Raw genomic sequence first — 19,756 nt, forward strand, 5'->3', positions numbered from 1 at the left:
TGCAAAGTCTATCTTACATAGTTTGAATAAATAAGTCACATTTCTGTGATCACTCCTCCAAGGCGGCGCTCAGAATAAACTACAATCGTCATGTGTTCATTTGCCTAGGGATACAGTTCGAGAACAATTGCAGGAGTGATCGGCGTATCCTCAATGGTTGTCTTCACGATAAGGAAAACGCACAGAACAAAATGGGCGCTTTTTTGTCTTTCTTTATTTGTTGTCATCACTTACAGATGTTTCAGGTAAGTTATTTGCAGAACGATGTATGTATTTGAGAGCTATTGAGAGAGAGAAATGCTCATCACAGTAAGATTTATTTGTTAGTTTAAACCTTGTGTAATTGCAACCAGTTTACACAAGTTGCTATGATGGTGTATTCATTTCACCAAGGGTGTAGGTTTGGTCACAACATTGGTAGGGACGATATACAGTGGTATGAAAAAGTATCTGAACCTTTTGGAATTTCTCACATTTCTGCATAAAATCATCAAGTGTGATGTGATATTTGTCAAAATCACACAGATGAAAATACAGTGTCTGCTTTAATTAAAACCACCTAAACATTTATAGGTTTTCATATTTTAATGAGGATAGCGGCATGCAAATAATGACAGAAAGGGAAAAAATAGGTGAGTGAACCCTCTGCCTAGGGAGACTTAAATAGCAATTGAAACCAATTTTTACCAAACATTTTAAGTCAGGTGTGTGCCCAATCACCGGTGAGTGGTTTAAAGCTGCCCTGTACACTATAAAACACACACCTGGTAAGAAATGTCTTGATGAGAAGTATTGTCTGATGTGCATCATGACTCGGTCAAAAGAGCTGTTTGAAGACCTGCGATCAAGGATTGTTGATTTGTAGAAAGGGTGGGAAAGGATACAAAATGATCTGTAAAAGTTTGGATGTTCATCAATCGACAGTCAGAGAAATTGTCTACAAATGGAGAGAGTTTGGCACTGTTGCATCTCTCCCAAGGAGTGGGCGTCCACCAAAAATGACGCCAAGAGTTCAGCGCAGAATACTCAGAGAGGTAAAAACGAACCCTAGAGTGTCTGCTAAAGATTTACAGAAATCACTGGCAGAGTCCAATATCTCTGTGCACACATAAACTATATGTAAAACTATGACCTAGCATGGGAGGACTCCACGGAGGAAGCCACTGCTGTCTAAAAAAAACATTGTTGGTTGTTTGATGTTTGCAAAAAGGCACTTAGACATTCCACAGAAGTTTTGACATAATATTTTGTGGACTGATGAAACCAAAGTTGAATTATTTGGGAATAACACACACCGTCATGTGTGGAGGAAAAATGGAACAGCTCACTAACATCAACACCTCATCCCCACCGTGAAGCATGGTGGAGGGACTATCATGATTTAGGGCTGTTTTGCTACCTCAGGGCCTGGACAACTTGCAATCATTAATGGAAGAATGAATTCAAAAGTTTATCAAGATGTTTTGCAGGAAAACCTGAGGCCGTCTGTCAGATAGTTGAAGGTAAAAAGAGGATGGATGCTGCAACAAGACAATGATCAAAAACACAGAAGTAAATCAACTTCAGAATGGTTTCAGAAGAACAAAATACACGTTCTGGAGTGGCCAAGTCAAAGTCCAGACTTGAACCCCATTGAGATGCAGTGTCATGACCTAAAGACAGCGATTCATGCCAGACATCCTAGGAATCTGACTGAATTACAGCAGTTTTGTAGAGTAGAACGGGCCAAGAATAGTCCTGATTGATGTGCCAGACTGATCTGCAGCTACAGGAAGCGTCTGGTTGAAGTTATTGCTGCCAAAGGGTGGGGTGGGATGGTGTGGGGGGTTCAAAATATTAAATGTGATGGTTCACTTTCTTATTTTCCCCCTTCTGTCATTGTTTGCATAGTATCCTCATTAAAATATGAACACCTATAAATGTTTGGGTGGTTTTAGTTAAAGCAGACACTATTTTTTTCATCTGTGTGATTTTGACAAAGATTGGATCACATTTGATGTTGATTTCATGCAGAAATGTGAGAAATTCTAAAAGGTTCAGATACTTTTTCATACCACTGTAAAAGCATTACCTGCATTTACACTTTTTGTTGGGGACGGGACATTATTAAGACCAAACAGATCGGGTGAACGGGGTAAGAGGGTGGGGGGTTCAGGGCTACATTTTCATGAATATGAACCTAAATAATTCTGGGTCGCCAGAGCGAGGGTGTCTGATGATCAACGACCCCAAACACCCTATGACCTCCGGTTCATTACTGATGATTTGACCAAGTAGCACCTCGAGTTGTATTTAACAACAATAGGCTAAATCAGGGGTCCCCAAACTACGGACCGCCTCCACATTTGGTCCGGCCCCCTGAACAATACGAGAGAGCATTTTGATTTTTTTTTCTTTTTTCATTTTTATTTTTTTTTCAATCGTGTTATTTATTTCCTGGCTTTTTTCTGTGAAGAACCCAGAGAGGGTTATTTGTTTATTATATATTTTATTAATAGCGTTAATATTATATTATATTATATTATATTATATTATATTATATTATATTATATTATATTATATTATATTATATTATATTATATTATATTATATTATATTATATTATATTATATTATATTATATTATATTATATTATATTATATTATAGGGAAAAGTTATGTGGCCCTCACAGGAAAAAGTTTGGGGACCCCTGGGCTAAATGATCAATGCAAAATAAATCTGTATTGACTTATACTAACTTTCATATGTATTGGTTCAGGTGATACACTGTTCGATTCAAACCTTTCTTTTCAAAAACTACGAAAGAAACATTTCATAAACTTCCTGAATAAATGTATGGATTTGATTAGCAAATTTAAATAGCAATATTTGAACATAAATTATATGACAAACACAATAAATGCAAACTGGTTAATAATCTCTTAACTATCCAGAAATTAAAAAAAAAAAAACATTTGCCACATTGTTTGTCTCAATAAAGAAATTAAATATAACTGAAAAGTGTCTTGGTCGGGGAATAACAAAAATAAACAAAAATGGAGCGTTCCTTCAGGTAAAACACTACTGCTTTTGTCCACAAGCATAGCCAAACTCAACAACAGGAAAAAAATTAAAGTTACAGTGGCTGCTGCTAGCCAAAAAAAAAAACCTTCTAATATCCCTTGAAGGGGACGGAGGAGGCGCCATGTTGTCATCAGCCAATTAAACGTGGATTAGAAGTGAAAAGGGATCAATGTCAGTCCAGTCAGAACATAATGAAAATAATTCACATAATAATGGTTGGGTTAATTCTATCCTTACAACATGCAGGAAGACAAACTACGTATATCACCTACAGTATATAACAGAACTCATTATACAATGCAAATAAGGTTGCTTAAAAGTTGGGGACAATTTGAGCATCCTGAAAAGTTGGTACTGTTATGTCCCTAACGTTCCTATGCAAACATATGCCCTTGCATTTCATCTGTGTTGAAATATGACACTTTTGTGTAGGAAGATTGCAATTTCCTATCAAGCATGTCTTGTGTTCTCTTCAAGCACTGTGCCAGTTAGCAGGAAAGTCGGACTGAGCGCCAACTCGTCCCAATTCACCTTTAATGGTGAGCCCTTCCGTATCCTCGGAGGTTCCATCCACTACTTTCGTGTGCCTAGGGCCTACTGGAGGGACCGCTTAATGAAAATGAAAGCTTGTGGCATCAACACTCTCACCACGTACGACTGTTTTATTTGAACTATATCTCAGAACCCGAGAACATTGTTGACCCCTTGTGTCCAAGCAGTTCTGTGCCATGGAACCTGCATCAGCCACAGAGAAAGATCTTCAACTTCGACATGGAGCTGGATTTAGAGTGAGACTTAAATACTTGATTTTCTTTGTGGTTAAAACCCTCTTTTAATTTTAAAAACTTGCAAGGAGCAGATAATTATGAGGTCAAATGAAGTTCAAGTATAGACTGTATTGTAGTTGTATTTCAAGCAATCAGCTCATCTTTCATTGTTTGTTCAATGGGAATACTTCAGTTTCACTCCCTCACGATTTAAACCCCCAGTGCATTGGGTAGAAGCAAGCGTAAATGCACCTGACTTGACAACGACAGTAACTCCACAACAACAGCAACAATTCGAGCAATTAAAAACGCATGTTGTGAAGCAGGATCCCACACCACAGTCTGCTTATGTCGTTGCCAAGGACACATGATTCGTGTGTATGGCTTGATGCTGATTATTGATGACATTCTCATCTTCGATTTCAGAGCTTATATCAATCTTGCAGCCGAAATGGGTTTGTGGGTGATTCTACGCCCAGGGCCCTACATCTCTTCTGAGCTGGACCTAGGGGGGCTGCCAAGGTCAGACACTTAAGACCATAGGTGGGTAGTAACGATTTACATTTGCTCTGTTACATTTACTTCAGTACGTTTTTGAGAAAAATGTACTTCTTATAGTAGTTTTACCACGTAGTACTTTTTACTTTTATTTGAGTACATTTGTTAAAAAGAAACACGACTATTACGCCACTACTTTGGGCTACGCTAGAGTCATTACATTTTTCCACTTACTGTCACCAATGAGACGTCGCAAAAATAACCACATGACTCCGCTATAACAGTACGAGGTAACAATGATTTTCTCCACTAGAGGGCACCCTTTGGACAGGTAATGTTTACTGCCCGTAGTTAGCTGGGATAGGCTCCAGCACCCCCACGACACTCGTGAGGAAAAAGCAGCATGGAAAATGAATGAATGAATGTTTCATAGTGTTGTTCTGGTTTGAATTCAATGATTTTTTTGTCATCCTTTTGGCCTAAAATAGTTTTGTAATAGGTTATAATGCAGTTTTGCTGAGAAAAAAAAAATCCATTATTTTTAAAAGAATCAGACATGTTAAGCAGTTACTCACAGTGTCACTCATGACTTGAGTATTCTTTTCAACGAATACTTTTTCTTCTACTTAAGTAAATTTTTGGATGTCTACTTTTACTTTTGTGATATTATTTAGTAGTGACGCTACTCTTGAGTAAAAGTTTTGGATACTCTACCCAATTCTGCTTAAAGGCGTCCACGGATAGAAAGACTTGTAGCTTGTAGTAGATAAATGTTATTATGAGTTAAAATGTTTTGATATTGAAACCCATCTTGATGTTTTTATGCAATTTGCAAAATTAGTTTAACTAGTAGGTCGCCATTGTTGTTGACGTCGCAGGGCGGTGACGTCACATGGTTACGCTGCGGGGCGTCCAGAGTATGACTTCAGCGAAATAAACATATCATCTGTTCAACCCTTTCAATTTGAACCCGAGAAGAACATTAATGAGTATGACAGCACTGTCGAGATTTCACAAAATAAGCAACAAATGCAAAATGAACAGGAAAGACGGGATGAGACGAGATGAGAGTAGGGGGAAAAACATGGTGTTCTGCCAAAATTGCTACACTTGTGAAACGTCTTACAAGCGGCAAATTTGACAGCCAAAGTACTAGCATGTACTTTCAGCTTATTTTGTTTAGATGCATACAGACAGAACATGCTAAAGATGCCTTAAGAAAATACTACAATGTTGTAATATAAAATAAGAGTTGTTTAAATATGCTATGTGACTAATGTGGTCACAGATCAACAATCTGCTTTAAAGCTACCACAAGAAAACACAATGCTTAAAAGTATGAGAAGGAAACACATGCAAAAAGTATTTTGAGGCAATGAAAAGGTAATAAAAGACTCAATAAAAACAGAAATAGTAAGTACTCGCCGCTTTTAACCGATTTGCGCGTGTGCTGGATATCTCGCCATGTAGAAAGAAGTGCAGTTACCCCGTAGTGTTCGTCTAGTGACAGTAACAAACTCCGTTATCACCCCAAGCGTCCATTGCATGCATAAAACATGGCGCCCTCTGTAGGTCAAAACATGTACTAAATATTATGGATTTTTAAATCAATGGCAATATTTTATGTGTTTCTAATAACATATTTTAGTAAAAGAGAACAATTGTGTCATAATAAAGCCTATAAGTCTTTAAGTCTGAGTTTCCCTTTAAGACATAATTCTTGTTTAGTGAAAAATTGATGTTCCTACAAGAGCTGGGTAGAATAGCCCGGGAGTCATTGAAACACTTCATGGACGGTGTTGGAACCCATCCAGCTAACAACACAGAGAGGTCCACTACGAATATTCACTAACCTTGGCCAGAACTTATTCACAACTGTGGATTTACAGTTCCACAAAAATGAGAACTGTAACCTGATCATAATATGCATGTAGGACTTTAAAATCAAATTTTCTAAATTTTGGTACGGTAAAAATGCATAGTTTTAAGTATGTGAGTAGTCAGAGAGGTCCACTACTAATATTCACCAACCTAGGCCAGAAAATATTCAGAATTTTGGATTTAAAGTACCACAAAAATGAGAACTGTAACCAGATCAAAGTCCACATTTAGGACATTTAATTGAAATTTTCTAAATACTGGTACAGTAAAAAGGCATAGTTTTGAGTATGGGAGTAGTCACAGAGGTCTACTACTTATTTTCACCTTAGCCAGAACCTCTTCAGAATTATGGGTTTACAGTGCAACAAAAATGAGAACGAACCTACCGTCTACTAAAACGACCTGCTGCTCAGGGGAATCGCATAATATTATACTGACGTGACAGCGCACGTAACGCACATGTAGATGAAGCAGTTGTAAAATCAGGTGACTTTATTTAATCTTTAAATGATGAAAATAGTGTCTTATATATTTTAGAGTGTTGAGAATGTTTTGAAAAGATGGTTTTATATTGATAGGAGGAAATATGTCCACTAGAGGGTACTCATGCTCTTCGGTTGGATGATGTTTGATTTCTGTAGATTTTTCTAGTCGCAATACAATGGGTTTTGTGTTGTTGTTGTTTTTTTTGCCTAATATGGTCATGTAATAAACAAGGGCGGACCGGCATATGGGGATACCAGGGATTTCCCTCGTGGGCCTGTGGTCAAATGAGCGGGCCCTAAAATTAGCGCACACGCATAATCCAAGCATTACGGTAAATGCAGTGGCCGGCAAGGCAGTTGATTTCCGTGTGCTTAGGTTGTTCCGATCATATCTGCGGTTTTCCGTAGTCTATCGGTGCCAGATAAAAACTGGGAGAGAAGTTGAAATCCACACTTCCGAGTAATGTTGACTCTATTTCAAGTAGTTTAATTGAATAAATAGGCCGACGTAATCCAGACTGCAAATTTGTATGTGGTCACATGACCAGAGGTGGGTAGAGTGGCCAAAAATTTTACTTAAGTGAGAGTAGCGTTGCTTCTAAATCATATTACTCAACTAAAAGTAAAAGTAGTAATCCAAAAATGTTCTCAAGTACAAATAAAAAATTATTCATTGAAAAAAAACTCAAGTAATGAGTAACATTGTGAGTAAGTGCTTACAACATCAGTTTTTTTAAAATGTTATATTTTTTTTCAGCACAACTTTATCTGTATCAACTGTTGTTACAATTATACTATAACCTATTACATGACCATATTAGGCCAAAAAGATCACAAAAACATTGAATTCAATCAGAACAACACTATGATTCACCCGTCCAAAGATCATGAGAGCCCTCTAGTGGAGAAAAAAAACATTGTTACTTCTGATTGTAATAATGGAGTCATGTGGTTATTGTTGCGACGTCTCATTTGTGTAACTGGAGACGGCCACTGCCGGCATCACTGGTGAAAATAAAATCAATATGAAGAATAAAAACGAAAAATATAACGAATCTATGGTAGCTCAAAGTAGTGGAGTAAGACACGCCATCCCCTGGCTCAGTGGTAGTGTAGTTGTCCCCCAACCCAGAGGTTGTTGGTTCGATTCTCTACCCTGATGAAGTCACCTAAGTATCGTTGAGCAAGATACTGGAGCCCACATAGATGGCAATGTAGTGTAAAGCGTTTTGAGCACCTTGAAAGGTGGAAAAGCGCTATACAAGTATAACACCATTTACTAGTGTTTCTTCACATATCAACACAAGTAAAAAGTCTTGTGTGGTAAAACTACTCTAAGTACATTTTTCTCAAAAAGTTTACTGAAGTAAATGTAACTGAGTAAATGTAACACATGACTACCCACCTCTGCACATGACTGTATTGTTGTGTCTGGTTGGTACTGTTGGGACATCTCATTGGTAAAATTGGAAGAACCACTGTTGGTATCTACAGCAAAAAAGTCAAATCTGATCTGTAAATAAAGGGGAAAAATTGGGGAGGGGGTGGGTCGAAGGAGCGGAGTAAGAGTAGCGTTCCTTCTTCACAAATCTACTCAAGTAAAAATTATGTTACGCATTACTACCCATCTCTGCTCCTTACATAAGTATAATTGTCTGCTTACAATGTATGTGCACAAAACCCACTTGACAACAACGTATTCTGTATTAAATTCCATCAGTCTGGGGGAAAAAAAGTCATGTCACATTGTTAGTTGAAGAATCCGACCCAGTGAGTAAAGCTTTGTCCAGAATTCTTGACTTACTGTGTCCTTGTTGTTCCTGTAGATTTGGGGATTGAGGTAACCAATCATTCTGTTTCCCTTATAGCTGGCTTCTCCAAGACGATAACATGAAATTGAGGACAACATACCATGGATTTACTGAGGCAGTCGAAATTTTTTGGAACAAACTTATACCAAAAGTTGTCCCTTTGCAGGTCTCTTAGCTTGAATAGAAGTTTGGCTGTAAAATCATGCTTATTTCTTTTGCGGTAACTACATGTTCTTGTGTTTTCCAGTTTAAGAATGGTGGTCCCATCATTGCTGTTCAGGTTGAAAATGAATACGGGTCTTTTGCCAAGGATGATGATTACATGCCTTTCATTAAAGAGGTATTGTGACACATCAAATACGAATTTGGACACTCCTCTACCACAAAATTACTTTTTCACAATCTAACTTAGTAACGTATGGGGCGCTGTTTGTAAAGCAGCACATGCTCAAAATTACGACTACATTTTCTCACATTTAGTGCCACACAGTGTTTAAAACGTGGTGTGAAATTTTTAGAGTCACTTTTTTTTTGCACATTTACAACATTATTTAGCAACTTAAATAATTTATTTCTAAATAAAAGTTTTGGACCTGATTGTTTAAATCTAGAACTAAATATATGATTTAAATCTTAAATTTATAACCTATATCCTAAATGCTAAATTTGGAAACGGTTGGAACTAAATATTAAGCTTAATATGCAAATTCCATGACCGGACACCGGAAGTAACAAAATAAAAGCTGTTGGAGCAGCTCAGACTGTCTGTTTACGTTGCTTGAAAATGAATAAAACCTACTCAACGGTGGCAGTCTGTTCTTGGATATGAGTCATTGTGACAATAACAGTATGTAGGTAAAATACATGTTTAAGAAAAACTATTTAAAGAGTATTTTGTGTGCTCCAGCTTTTATTTTGTTACTTCCGGTCTCCAGTCATGTGAATTTGCATATTAAGCTAAATATTTAGTTCCGACTGTTTCCTGATTTAACATTTAGGATATAGGATATAAGTTTAAGGTTTAAATTAAATGTTTAGTTCTGGATTTAAACAATCAGGTCCAAAACTTCTTATTTAAAAATACATATTTAAGTTGCTAAATAATGTTGTAAATGTGCAAAAAAAAAAGTGACTCTAAAAATTTCACACCATTTTAAAGACTGTGTGGCGCTAAATGTGAGAACATGTTGTCGTAATTTTGAGCATGTGCTGCTTTACAAACGGCGCCCCATAAGTAACATGTGTTAGTATAAGTGATATGTGGCGATTTACGTAGTATAAATCAGTGGTCCCCAAACACCGGGCAGAGGACTGGTACTGGTCCGTGGCACATATGCTACCGCACAGAAACGATGAATAATGTATTAACGAACCCATTCTGGTCTGTGCCTGTTGATTTACCAATCTGCCTGCCTCCTCTATTGACTAGTCTGAGTAGAGATATGTGGACGTTGCCCTCTAGTGGTGGCTGCCAATACTAGGTTGGTAACACTCCTCAGTAGGAGCCCAGCGTCAGTCAATGTAAACAGTAACGTTAGCTGCCTGCTGCTGGCGGCACACCTCAGCAATGGCGGATGGGCGACTTCCGGTCGTTTTGCCCGTGTTAGTCAATAGATATGAGAATAAAACTGGATAGGTTGTCATCACAGAAATGTATTGGAGCTACCATCTATTTCTTTATATATCTATGTACGCTGATCCTTGATTATGATGTAATAAATAATAAGCATACACGCAAGCGAAAATGACTGAAAAACACGTTTCTGGACAGCTTTTTACGGGGAAAAGGCCACCTGACGATTCAGAAGAGCAGCCTACGGCAAATCCACTCTGCGTAATACGTGACCAAAAGTTAGCAAATGAGGCGATGAAGCCTTCAGAGCTGCTTCGGCACATAGAGACTAAGCACCCTGGATAAATGCATAAACCTTTGGAATTTTTGAAACAAAAAGGCGCGAGCACGAAGGACAAAAACAATGAGTGAGCGCCACCACATTAACAAAGGAGAATGCACTGAGAGCATCATAACTAGTGGAGAACCGTAATTGTAAAGCCAAGAAACCTTTCGCTATTGGAGAAGAACTTATTATGCCCGCGAACAAGGATATTTGCCGTCAAGTTTTAGGGAAGGCCGCTGTTTAAAAAGGTTGATTAAGCGTCTGGTGAGTGACATTTTCCCTGCACTTAACGTTCTTTTTTAGCACTATCTTGTTATTTTTCTCTATATTTGCTGTATTTTTATGCGACACATTGCCGGAACGTGAAAAAAAAGCCAGCTTCACACCGGTCCGTGGTGTAACAAAGGTTGGGGACCACTGGTATAAATCATAGCATAAATCTTCGTACAAACCATGAAATTTTCATGGCTACTGAGCACTATATGGTATTTCATAAAACCTAGCCTTAGTATTGTCATGATTAAGTCATTTCTTTTTCACAGCAATCATATTTTGTAACTAATACAAATTGCCTAGTGTGGTGAGTATGTTGTGTTTGTAAAATAACATTTTGATTGTTGTGACATTTTGAAAGGCTCTGCAGTCCAGAGGAATTTCTGAACTACTGCTCACATCACACAACCACAACACAATCAAGTCAGGGGGTGTAGAGGGAGGTAAAGTATCTATCATCAATAAACACTGTCTTATAAAGACCTACAAATCCTTAACATCTGCTGTCTTGTAGCCTTGAGATCATTGAAGTTGCAGAAATTAAATCAAAGAGACATTCAAAATCTGAACATAATCCAGGTAAACCACATTATTACCGTAATTTTTTAACTATAAGCAGCTACTTTTTTGCTTTAATCTGAATCCTGCGGTTTATAGTCCAGTGCGGTTTATTTGTTCATTTATTTATGTTAATAGACAACACTTTATTTGAGAGCGGCATCCTAAGACTGTCATAAAACGGTCATAATTATGACATGACACTATCATGGGCATTACTGAATGCTTATGACAGATGTCATTAAGTGTCATCTGGCAAATTATGTAACTCCATTTATGTCCAGCTTGGATCGTTTACCTCCATTCGATAGTAATGTAATTTGCCGGATAACACTAAATGACATATAAGCATTCATTAATGCTCATGACCGTGTCATGTCATAATTATGATTGTCTATGTTAGGGTCAGTAAATGCAGAAACAAGGTTGGACCTTGAAGCAGACAACAACCGAGGGATTTGTACAAGGTTTTATTGAATACAAACAAAAAAACCAACAACACGTGATCGCGGAAAAGTGGAAACAATAAGATGGGTCCATGACAGCAGGTTGACGGGGCTCAGCAATACTAACTCGAGGGCCGCGGGAGTAGGTTGGGGGGGTCGGGGCTCCGATCTTGCATCGCCCCGTGGCAGTTCTTTGGCGTTCTCCTACCTCCGCCTTCCCCTCTCTTCTCTGGCTGGGCATCCGCCCTGCGCTCCGTCACGGGTCGCTGGCTGGGCGCCGGTGTATCAGCGGGGTGTTGCCTGCACCGGCGGGGGACCCTGCCTTGCCTAGGGCTTGGTGGGCCGCTGGGGGTCCAGTGGCGTACCGTGCCGGTTGGGGGGGGGGGGGCTGCGGTGGGGGGGGGGGCTGCGGCTGTGGCCCGTGGCCCGCGTGGGCGGGCAGGGGTGGGGGTAGGCGTGGGGTTGGTGGTGTGTCCCCTCCTGCCATCCCTGAAGGCCGGTTGATGGGTGCGCGGGTGGCCCGGGGGACCACCCTGGATCCCGGGGGGGGGGGACGATGGCTCCTTTGCTGGGCTGCGGGAGGAGGGATGGGTTGCGCTTGGCCCCCCAAACCCTCGCCCGCCCTCCCTCCCCGGGCTGGCTGGGTGGGGGCCGTGGCCCTGGGTTGGCGCCTGCGCGGCTTCTCCGCCCGTCTGCGTGGCTGTCGCGCGCCCGGTGGGGCTCGCGTGCTGCTGGATGTGGTAGGGCATGCTCGGGTTGGGGGTCCTGGTGCCGGGATTGGCGATGGGGCGGCGTAGGGTTGGTCGCCAATGGGCTTACACTCATAAGAGATTCACACGATTACTGAGTTCTAGATAACAGAACTGATTTGTGTACACTCTACCCCTTTCAATCACTTAGCTTATAGGCTTATAGACACCCCCACCCCCATCCCCCTCTTTCACTGGCCAATAGCCAGTACATACCTACATGGTGTAAACCGGAAATACATCTCGCTGACGATGGCACCAGCATATTAGTAATTAGTCTAGATTTTCAATGTATTTCTTGTTGTTATTTGTGTATGTGTTTCTTTTCTTTCTTCTCTTGTGTTTCTTTTCTTCTGTCCCCCCATAACCCCTTCCTGTTCGCTGCTTTGTCATAATAAAAAGGTATTTTGAATGATCACAATGGGAGTATGTCAGACTTTCAATGTGAAACATTAAAACTGTTCAGACTATCCGGGCACTTAGACTTCCATTCTCCTGTGTCAAACAGCTGAACAGGACAGGTTAAAAAAAAAAAAAATACTAACTCGAGGGTAACTAAGATGATAGGCAGTGACCCAAAATGGGAAAATAAAACACTCAAATACCTGCACAAGGTAGAGGATACAAACGAGTGCTGCAGACAAATAATACCCCCACGGAGGGGCGAAACAAGTGAATGCAACGAGACAAGACTGCAATGTGTCATATTGCAATCAGCAAGACAATATCCTGGCGCCCTTCTCTTCGATAGACTGCGTTTATATACTACTGTTGATGAGATGGGATTAGCTGCAGGTGCGATGTCGGAACGCTCCCACAGCCGGCTCTGCAACAAAACAAAATCTGACCAGCAGCAAAATGTGACAGTCTAATGACAGTCTTATGGCGCCACTGTCAAATAAAGTGTTAACAAATACCATAACTAGCAATTAATGAAACAACTGGAACAGTAACTGAAGAAATATTTAGCACAGAACATTAATTTTGATTGTTATTTACATATGTAGCGCTGCATTCGCATGCTAGGGGGCATGTTGGACAACAACAATGTTGATAGCAGGTGGCGGCAGAGGTTGTCTGTCTTCCCCAAGGGAGCAGTGATGGCCAAACGACGCTTCTTGAAGCAATGAAGCTTTGCAGCCAATTGGTTTAAAGCTTCATGGTGGTTCATTTGGTCTCATGACAGTTGTATGATGCCGCTGTCAAATAAAGTGTTACCGGTTAATATCTTTTGGTGTAAATATCCATAATACAGTGAGGACAGCTGCGGCTTATAGTCCAGTGCGGCCTATAGAGCAAAAATTACGGTACTTGCAGAGTCTCCATGTTTTATGACAATAAAATGGCTTCTTTTCTGGTTGTCAGCCAAACCGACCAACAATAGTGATGGACTACTGTACAGGCTGGTATGATGTGTGGGGTGAGCTCCACCACGTGCTCCCACCAGAGGGTATGTTATGTCACTTTGTTGAAACACACACTTTTACTTAACATACAGTTCTTTTTTTTTTCTTCTTTTGCTCAAATTCATTCAGTATATTGTTGGCATCAGGCAGAATCACTGACCATCAATTTTCAGGATACCCCCCCCAAACAAATACTTCATAATACATTGACAGACAAAGAGCTTTTTCTGTTGAGATAGATATAGAATATATAGATATATTCGTAAAACAGTCTCGATTCTTGGTTGAAAGCAAGAAAAATAAACATACAGTTAGCATTTATTTTACGTAAATATTGCGAACTATGATGCTAGTCAGTAAGCAAATGTAGCCCCGGCCTTATGAAAACAAAGAGCTTTTTCCGTTGTAAATTCTTGTGCATATTTTTGGTTTACTTATTGCCACCTTTGTTGTGTGCCACAGATAAGTAACAGGTACTGTTAATTACTCAAATTAGAAAAGCATCACGTTTTTCCAAAGGGTGCCAATACTTTTGTCCAGCCCATTTTTGGAGTTTTGTGTAAAATGATTATGATTTAATTTTTTTTTTTCCTTGTGTTTTTTCATTGCAAGCAAAATAAATGACGATATTATTACCAAAGTATTTGTAATTGCAATCATTTTCTGGGAGAAATTGAGCATCGTCTGACAGAATTGCAGGTGTGCCAATACTTTTGGCCAGCATTGTATGCAATCGGGACATCCCTAGTAAAAAAAAAAAAAAAAAAAAAAATTACTTCATCCACCACTGCCGCAATTATTACAATTGGTCATATCTGTTCTTTTAAACAAAATTACTGCAGTTTTAGATGCACACATTATTATTACTTTCCTCCCTTACCAGAAAGCTCAGTCAAAAATGTAAATGCAAAGTCAAGATATTTTGAATGAGCATCAGAAAAAGGGTGTGTGTACCTAAGTGTACTTTATTTTGAAGATATGTTATGAGAAGGCAGTAACTACTCTTTATTATTTCTAACTGTTTCTCAGATGCGATATCAACAGTTATACAGATTTTGAGGCTTGGAATGTCTATCAACCTCTACATGTTTCATGGAGGCTCCAGTTTTGGCTTTATGAGTGGAGGTGTGGCTGAACCTTACTACAAAGCATTGGTGACTAGTTACGGTTGGTGCCACAGTGTCACGAAGAAGCTCTAGAATTACCAAGCATTCTTTTTATTGCAAATATTTTCATAATGATGCATCTATTAAATGAATAAACAAATGATACAGGGGTGTGAGAAAGTATCTGAACCTTTTGGAATTTCTCACGTTTAGGCATAAAATCACCATCAAATGTGATCTGATCTTTGTCAAAATCATACAGATAAAAAAAAAAACTGCATTAGCTAAAACTACCCACATATTTATAGGTACATTTATATGTTTTCATATTATAACGAGGATAGTATGCAAACAATGGCAGAAGAGGGAAAATAAGTAAGTGAACCATCACATTTAACACTTTTTTTTGCCCCCCCCCCCCCCCCCCCCGTAGTTATGTCAGATTCCAGGGATGTCTGGCATGAATCGCGGTCTTTAGGTCATGCCACAGCATCTCAATGGGGTTCAAGTCTGGACTTTGACTTGGCCAATCCAGAACGTGCATTGTGTTCTTCTGAAACCATTCTAAAGTTGATTTACTTCTATGTTTTGGATCATTGTCTTGTTGCAGCAACCATCCTCGTTTTAGCTACAACTGTCTGACAGACAGCCTCAGGATTTCCTGCAAAACATCCTCATAACATTTTGAAATCATTCTTCCATTAATGATTGCAAGTTGTCCAGGCCCTGAGGCAGCAAAATAGCCCCAACTCACGACACTCCCTCCACCATGCTTCACGGTTGGGATGAGGTGTTGATGTTGGTGAGCTGTTTCATTTTTCCTCCAGACATGACGTTGTGTGTTCCCAAACAATTCAACTTTGGTTTCATCAGTCCACAAAATATTTTGCCAAAACTTCTGTGGAGTGTCCAAGTGCCTTTTTGCGAACATTAAACGAGCAACAATGTACTGTATTTTTTAGACAGTAGTGGCTTCCTCTGTGGAGTCCTCCCATGAACACCATTCTTGACCATAGTTTTACTTATAGTTGATGTGTGCACAGAGATATTGGACTGTGCCAGTGATTTCTGTAAGTCTTTAGCAGACACTCTAGGGTTCTTTTTGACCTCTCTGAGTATTCTGCGCTGAACTCTTGCCGTCATTTTTGGTAGACGGCCACTCTTGGGAGAGAAGCAACAGTGCTAAACTCTCTCTACTTGTAGGCAACTTCTCTGACTGTCGATTGATGAACATCAGACTTTTAGAGATGGTTTAGTATCCTTTCCCAGCTTTATACAAATCACCAGTCCTTGATCGCAGGTCCTCAGGCAGCTCTTCTGACCGAGCCATGATGCACATCAGACAATGCTTCTCATCAAGACAATTCTTACCCGGTCTGTGTTTTATAGAGGGCGGGGCAGCTTTAAAACCGTCATCAGTGTTTAGGCAGACACCTGACTTAAATTGTTTGGTAAAAATTGGTTTCAATTGCTCTTTAAGTCTCCTTAGGCAGAGGGTTCACTTATTTTTCCCCCTTATGTCATTGTTTGCATGCTATTCTCATTATAATATGAAAACCTATAAATGTTTGGGTGGTTTTAGTTAAAGCAGACACTGTATTTTCATCTGTGTGATTTTGACAAAGATCAGATCACATTTGACAGTGATTTTATGCAAAAATGTGAGAAATTCCAAAAGGTTCAGATCTTTTTCATACCACTGTACAATCAGCGGGACACAGCACATGACTTTAGATTTTTCTTTTTTTTAGATTATGATGCCCCCTTGTCAGAAGCTGGAGAGTACACTCAGAAGTACCATCTCCTCAGAAATGTGTTCACTGAATTCCACAGTAAATTAAACAATAAATATTCTGTGGATGTTGATGTAGCTCCTGTAGTAACTTGATTTACCAATCCTGTAGGTAAAAGTTTACCCGAGATGCCAAATCTACAACATAAGCAAGCTTATGAACAAGTCATTATGTACCAGCACATGTCCTTATGGGATGCTTTGACATTTACTGAGGGAGTATGTCTTTAAATTTAAGATTTCCTATAAACATTTGAGAAGAAGACACTTGCTCCTCTGTCCTGCTTTGATTATTACCTCCACAGCCATTTCAGTCACACGTGCCAATCAGCATGGAGAATATACCAACAAACAACATGAATGGACAATCGTATGGATACACGCTGTATGAGACAACCATAACCACTGGAGGCTTATTGACGTCAGGAGACAATGTTAAAGATCGTGCCACTGTAAGTTACCCCTTTACTTTCAGGGACATGACTGATAGCTAAGCTTACCGTTACGGGGCTCAACTTCTGTGGTTCAAGAGTTCTGTCTGCTTTGCCAGCATTATGGATGGTTATTGTGTGTTGTGTTCAGAAAATGGGATGTTTTGCAAGCTTAATAACCATGTTTTTGTGCTATGTATTTTGAATTGTTGAGTTTCTTTCACAGGTTTTCGTAAATAAAGATTACATCGGGATTTTCAAACGGCAGAATTTGAAGTTGGACATTCCAGATGGCGAGGTATGAAGTAGAAACGGCCGGTGACCCTGTCATTTTCTTTGCTGGATTCTGATGCTTCCGTGCCAGATCCTGTAAATGAAAGTAAATGATATGGACTACAAACCTGGACAAAGTTGTTGACAAAAACCCACAATGGTCACTGAAGTAACTTGAAACTAGGCATGTGCTGGCATGAGATTTTGACAGTATGTTAACCTTAGGTAAAAATACCGCGGTTTCAGGGTCTCATGGTATTGCAATTATAGCCCTAAAATGTGTTATTTTGAGATGTATGGGTTTAGAAAAAATCCAGTTGAACAGGATGTTTTTATTTTTCACAACATATTTTCAAATTGGAACAACATGAATATAATGTTAAAAAAATTAAATAAACAACCACAAAAAAACTGAAATATTTTAAATAAAATTGAAATAGAAATTATAGACTAAACCCACTGCCAACGCTCAAGTTGCTAAACATTAGAACAAAAATAGTTATTTTACATAAAAAACTAAAAACACTTCTAAATAAAATTTTTAAAAATATATATTGCAGGCACTTCACTGACTGACAACATTTTTTTTCAACCATGCGAGAGATCTGCAGGGTGGAAGGCAACATAAATAGTCTGAAATATCAACAAATCATAGCTGCCTCTTACATTCCTAACCATAAAAAGGGACAAATTCTGCAGCAGGATTGTGCTCCTTCGCATACTTCAATCTCTACCTCAAAGTTCCTCAAGGCAAAGAAGATCAAGATCCTCCAGGACTGGCCAGCCCAGTCACCAGACATGAACAGGATGAAAGAGGAAGCATGGAAGACGAAACCCAAGAATGTTGACGAACTCTGGGAGGCATGCAAGACTGCTTTCTTTGATGTTCCTGATGACTTCATCAATAAATTGTATGAATCCTTGCCGAACCGCATGGATGCAGTCCTTCAAGCCCATGGAAGTCAAACAATATATTAAATTTGGATCTCACAGCACCACTACTTAATTCGTTTATGTTATGTAACATATTTTTGTATTTGAAGTACATTTTTTTGTTCAATTTTCACACTACATTCTGTAGGCGACAAAACTTTTGTCTTGCCAAAATTTGACCTTTATGTCCTCATTAAATGATAAATCTTCTTTCAGTGAAACAAATATATTTTTGTACATTCAACATCATTTGGGAGGGTCTTAGCTTTTATATGAGCCATTTCTGAAACCAATTGAATAATTTAATGTCAGGTTATTAGAAATTGTTTCTACAAAATGGATAAGCGACAACTTTTGTCAGGGACTTTAGAAAATAATATTTCCCAAGACTGTTCACTGCACACTGCAACCCTCTCTGGCTGCTTCTAGACGAAATTCGTTAAAAAACAAACAAACACACAAACAAACAAAAACAATTGCAGTAGTGGAAATTCAGAAATTTGAACTCCCGCCATCATCCTTAAATCGTTTGTTCATTCAATCACTGTCACTGAGAGAATTTGACAGCCCTGGGTTGACCGAGTTTTAGAAGGGGGCAGGGCTTCCCGATAGGTCTATTCTACTTCACGATATTTGTAACACGTTTTAACATCCTATATCAAATGATCAATACTTGAAGTTATATCAAAACCGCCTACCCATAGAGATCTTGTCAAAGGCCAATCAGAGGGAACCGCCGCTATGTCATCTACAAAATGAGTTCGGGAACACAATTATTCCCAAAAATTTCCTGCTTTTTCAATTAATTTTAGTATTTGTTTAGAAAATTCTTTCAATGACGATTGTGGGATTTTCTTTTTCTTCAATGAAGAGGCACCAGAAATTTGTAAATATTGTATGTATAACCAAATACAGGAAGTCCATGGGTTACGACATACTCGACCTACACGATTTCGACTTTATGACTTCACATTTCTGCATAAAATCAAATGTGATTTGATCTTGGTCAAAATCACACAGACGAAAAAAACTGTCTGCTTTAACTAAAACCACCAAAACATTTATAGGTTTTCATATTTTAAGGAGGATAGCATGCAAACAATGACAGAAGGGTATAAATAAGTAAGTGAACACTCTGCCTAAGGAGACTTCAAGAAAAATTGAAACCAATTTTTACCCAAACAATTTAAGTCAGGTGTCTGCCTAAACACTGATGATTGGTTTAAAGCTGCCCCGCCCACTATAAAACACACACCTGGTAAGAATTGTCTTGATGAGAAGCATTGTCGGATGTGCATCATGGCTCGGTCAAAAGAGCTGTCTGAAGACCTGCAATCAAGGATTGTTGATTTGTATAACGCTGGGAAAGGATACAAAACCATCTCT

General features: G+C 39.1%; 2 protein-coding genes across 3 annotated transcripts in view; one reads left to right on the plus strand and one right to left on the minus strand.

Annotated features, from left to right (window-relative positions):
- Positions 1 to 34: 34 nt before the first annotated feature.
- LOC130906955 (beta-galactosidase-1-like protein 2) overlaps positions 35 to 19,756 on the plus strand; it is a 22,307-nt gene continuing 2,585 nt past the window's right edge. For both annotated transcript variants that reach the window (XR_009061384.1, XM_057821716.1), the window contains exons 1-14: positions 35 to 245; positions 3,541 to 3,714; positions 3,783 to 3,851; positions 4,257 to 4,352; positions 8,563 to 8,671; positions 8,753 to 8,845; positions 11,038 to 11,119; positions 11,191 to 11,255; positions 13,795 to 13,879; positions 14,865 to 15,002; positions 16,693 to 16,773; positions 16,846 to 16,952; positions 17,039 to 17,185; positions 17,391 to 17,462. Coding sequence is in view for 1 of the 2 variants with exons in the window: in XM_057821716.1 (XP_057677699.1) it covers positions 154 to 245; positions 3,541 to 3,714; positions 3,783 to 3,851; positions 4,257 to 4,352; positions 8,563 to 8,671; positions 8,753 to 8,845; positions 11,038 to 11,119; positions 11,191 to 11,255; positions 13,795 to 13,879; positions 14,865 to 15,002; positions 16,693 to 16,773; positions 16,846 to 16,952; positions 17,039 to 17,185; positions 17,391 to 17,462 (1,410 nt within the window). In the remaining variant the exon portion in view is untranslated. The remainder of the gene's footprint in view (positions 246 to 3,540; positions 3,715 to 3,782; positions 3,852 to 4,256; positions 4,353 to 8,562; positions 8,672 to 8,752; positions 8,846 to 11,037; positions 11,120 to 11,190; positions 11,256 to 13,794; positions 13,880 to 14,864; positions 15,003 to 16,692; positions 16,774 to 16,845; positions 16,953 to 17,038; positions 17,186 to 17,390; positions 17,463 to 19,756) is intronic.
- The window catches only part of b3gat1b (beta-1,3-glucuronyltransferase 1 (glucuronosyltransferase P) b), a 19,773-nt gene continuing 16,723 nt past the window's right edge, over positions 16,707 to 19,756 (minus strand). The window contains exon 5 of the mRNA XM_057821718.1: positions 16,707 to 17,531. The gene's annotated coding sequence lies outside the window, so the exon portion shown is untranslated. The remainder of the gene's footprint in view (positions 17,532 to 19,756) is intronic.

This window comes from Corythoichthys intestinalis, chromosome 18, assembly GCF_030265065.1.
Source record: "Corythoichthys intestinalis isolate RoL2023-P3 chromosome 18, ASM3026506v1, whole genome shotgun sequence".
Classification (NCBI taxonomy): Eukaryota; Metazoa; Chordata; class Actinopteri; order Syngnathiformes; family Syngnathidae; genus Corythoichthys; species Corythoichthys intestinalis.